This window comes from Lepidothrix coronata, unplaced genomic scaffold (assembly GCF_001604755.1).
Source record: "Lepidothrix coronata isolate B3197 unplaced genomic scaffold, Lepidothrix_coronata-1.0 Scaffold815, whole genome shotgun sequence".
NCBI lineage: Eukaryota > Metazoa > Chordata > Aves > Passeriformes > Pipridae > Lepidothrix > Lepidothrix coronata.
In genome coordinates this window covers 2,749-5,872 of record NW_016690995.1, presented here as the reverse complement: position 1 = coordinate 5,872, position 3,124 = coordinate 2,749, and the positions used below count along the sequence as shown (strand labels likewise).

Below are 3,124 nucleotides of genomic sequence, written 5' to 3'. Positions count from 1 at the left end.
TCCCTGTCCCCAGTGCCACTCTCCTTGTCCCCAGCACCACCTCCCTGTCCCCAGTGCCACCCTCCCTGTCCCCAGTGCCACACTCCCTGTCCCCAGTGCCACCTCCGTGTCCCCAGTGCCACCTCCCTATCCCCAGTGCCACCCTCCTTGTCTCCAGTACCACCCTCCCTGTCCCCAGTGCCACCTCCCTGTGCCAGCCCCTCTCGAGTGCCGGGGGGGGGGTTGGATGAGGAAGAACCGTTTTTAAAACCCCCCGGGGACCAATCGCGGGCCGGGGGGAGGGGCCGGGCAGCCCCCGAGTGGCAGTGACGGGCAGGGGGCACCGGGGGGGGGGCTGGGGGCACCGGGGACCAGGCTGGGGGGGACGAGGGGCCTGGCACAGGGGGCTCCTGGCACGGGGGTTGGCACTGATCTGTCCCCATTCCCAGGGGGGTCCTGGTACGGGGGTTGGCACTGATCTGTGCCCATTCCCGGGGTGCTTCTGGTGTGGTTGGCACTGATCCGTCCCCATTCCCAGGGGGCTCCTGGCACAGGGGTTGGCACTGATCTGTCCCCATTCCCAGGGGGGTCCTGGCACGGGGGTGGCACCGATCTGTGCCTGCTCCCGGGGGTTTTCTGGTGGGGGTGGCACCGATCTGTGCCCATTCCCGGGGGGCTCCCGGCACAGGGGTGACACTGATTTGTGCCCGTTCCTGGGGGGCTCCTGGCACAGGGGTTGGCACTGATCTGTCCCCGTTCCCAGGGGGCTCCTGGCACAGGGGTTGGCACTGATCTGTCCCCATTCCCGGGGAGCTCCTGGCACGGGGGTGGCACCGATCTGTGCCCGTTCCTGGGGGGCTCCTGGCATGGGGGTTGGCACTGATCTGTGACTGTTCCCAGGGGTTTTCTGGTGTGGTTGGCACCGATCTGTGCCCATTCCCGGGGGGCTCCCGGCACAGGAGTTGGCACTGATCTATGACTGTCCCCGGGAGGCTTCTGGTGTAGTTGGCACCGATCTGTGCCCATTCCCAGGGGGCTCCTGGTGTGATTGGCACTGATCTGTGCCCATTCCCGGGGGGCTTCTGGCACAGGGGTTGGCACTGATCTATGACTGTCCCCAGGGGGCTTCTGGCACGGGGGTGACACCGATCTGTGCCCATTCCTGGGGGGCTCCTGGCACGGGGGTTGGCACTGATCTATGACTGTCCCCAGGGGGCTCCTGGCACTGATTTCTGCCCATTCCCAGGGGGCTCCTGGCACAGGGGTGACACTGATCTGTGCCTGTCCCCGGGGGGCACAGGCGTGGTTGGCACCGATCTATGACTGTCCCCGGGGGGCTCCTGGCACAGGGGTGACACCGATCTGTGCCCATTCCTGGGGGGCTCCTGGCACAGGGGTTGGCACTGGTCTATGACTGTCCCCGGAGGGCTCCTGGCACAGGGGTTGGCACTGATCTATGACTGTCCCCGGGGGGCTCCTGGCACAGGGGTTGGCACTGATCTGTCCCTGTTCCTGGGGGGCTCCTGGCACGGGGGTTGGCACTGATCTGTGCCTGTCCCCGGGGGGCACAGGCGCGGTTGGCACTGATCTATGACTGTCCCCGGGGGCTCTTGGCACAGGGGTGACACCGATCTGTGCCTGTCCCCGGGGGGCACAGGCGCGGTTGGCACTGGTGTGGTTGGCACTGATCCGTGCCCGGCCCCGGGGGGCTCCTGGCACAGGGGTGACACCGATCTGTGCCTGTCCCCGGGGGGCACAGGCGCGGTTGGCACTGGTGTGGTTGGCACTGATCCGTGCCCGGCCCCGGGGGGCTCCTGGCACAGGGGTGACACCGATCTGTGCCTGTCCCCGGGGGGCACAGGCGCGGTTGGCACTGGTGTGGTTGGCACTGATCCGTGCCCGGCCCCGGGGGGCTCCTGGCACAGGNCTGGCACAGGGGACTCCTGGCACAGGGGTTGGCACTGATCTGTCCCCATTCCCAGGGGGCTCCTGGCACAGGGGTTGGCACCGATCTGTCCCCATTCCCAGGGGGGTCCTGGTACGGGGGTGGCACCGATCTGTGCCCGTTCCCGGGGGTTTTCTGGTGGGGGTGGCACCGATCTGTGCCCATTCCCAGGGGGCTCCTGGCACAGGGGTTGGCACTGATCTGTCCCCATTCCCAGGGAGGTCCTGGCACAGGGGTTGGCACTGATCTGTGCCCGGCCCCGGGGGGCTCCTGGCACGGGGGTTGGCACTGATCTGTCCCCATTCCCGGGGTGCTTCTGGTGTGGTTGGCACTGATCCATCCCCATTCCCAGGGGGCTCCTGGCACAGGGGTTGGCACTGATCTGTCCCCATTCCCAGGGGGGTCCTGGCACAGGGGTGGCACCAATCTGTGCCCGTTCCCGGGGGTTTTCTGGTGGGGGTGGCACTGATCTGTCCCCATTCCCGGGGTGCTTCTGGTGTGGTTGGCACCGATCTGTCCCCATTCCCGGGGGGCTCCCGGCACAGGGGTTGGCACTGATCTATGACTGTTCCCAGGGGTTTTCTGGTGTGGTTGGCACCGATCTGTCCCCATTCCTGGGGGGGTCCTGGCACAGGGGGTGGCACTGATGTGTGACTGTCCCCGGGGGGCTCCTGGTGTGATTGGCACTGATCTGTGCCCATTCCTGGGGGGCTTCTGGCACAGGGGTTGGCACTGATCTATGACTGTCCCCAGGGGGCTTCTGGCACAGGGGTGACACCGATCTGTGCCCATTCCTGGGGGGCTTCTGGCATGGGGGTGACACCGATCTGTGCCTGTTCCTGGGGGGCTCCTGGCACAGGGGTTGGCACTGATCTATGACCGTCCCCGGGGGGCTCCTGGCACAGGGGGTGGCACCGATCTGTGCCCATTCCTGGGGGGCTTCTGGCATGGGGGTTGGCACCGATCTGTCCCTGTTCCTGGGGGGCTCCTGGCACAGGGGTTGGCACTGATCTATGACTGTCCCCGGGGGGCTCCTGGCACAGGGGTGGCACCGATCTGTGCCTGTCCCCGGGGGGCTCCTGGCACAGGGGTGACACCGATCTGTGCCTGTCCCCGGGGGGCTCCTGGCACAGGGGTGACACCGATCTGTGCCTGTCCCCGGGGGGCTCCTGGCACAGGGGGTGGCACCGATCTATGACT

General features: G+C 67.2%; 2 protein-coding genes across 2 annotated transcripts in view; both read right to left on the bottom strand.

Moving 5' to 3' along the window:
• Positions 1 to 6: 6 nt before the first annotated feature.
• Positions 7 to 3,090, bottom strand: LOC108510411 (basic salivary proline-rich protein 1-like). Its single transcript, XM_017840083.1, has 5 exons — positions 2,471 to 3,090; positions 1,650 to 1,905; positions 627 to 840; positions 493 to 537; positions 7 to 448 (listed from the first exon to the last, which is right to left on the bottom strand). The coding sequence occupies exons 1-5, from the start codon at positions 2,714 to 2,716 to the stop codon at positions 244 to 246; spliced, it is 966 nt and encodes a 321-aa protein (XP_017695572.1). The 5' UTR covers positions 2,717 to 3,090; the 3' UTR covers positions 7 to 243.
• LOC108510412 (cuticle collagen 34-like) overlaps positions 2,936 to 3,124 on the bottom strand; it is a gene marked incomplete at its 5' end in the record, with an annotated part of 2,110 nt that continues 1,921 nt past the window's right edge. Inside the window, one exon of the mRNA XM_017840085.1 lies at positions 2,936 to 3,116. Within this exon, the coding sequence (XP_017695574.1) occupies positions 2,936 to 3,116 (181 nt within the window). The remainder of the gene's footprint in view (positions 3,117 to 3,124) is intronic.

What these genes read in the sequence shown, in the direction of transcription:
- LOC108510411 (XM_017840083.1), bottom strand. Translation starts at nt 2,716, where the DNA reads ATGGGCACAGATCGGTGTCACCCCTGTGCCAGAAGCCCCCTGGGGACA. An exon ending in GATCAGTGCCAACCACACCA is followed by an intron (nt 841 to 1,649) that starts GTGCCAACCGCG and finishes CCCCCATGCCAG; the next exon opens with GAGCCCCCCAGGAACGGGCA. An exon ending in AATGGGCACAGATCGGTGCC is followed by an intron (nt 538 to 626) that starts ACCCCCACCAGA and finishes AGATCAGTGCCA; the next exon opens with ACCCCTGTGCCAGGAGCCCC.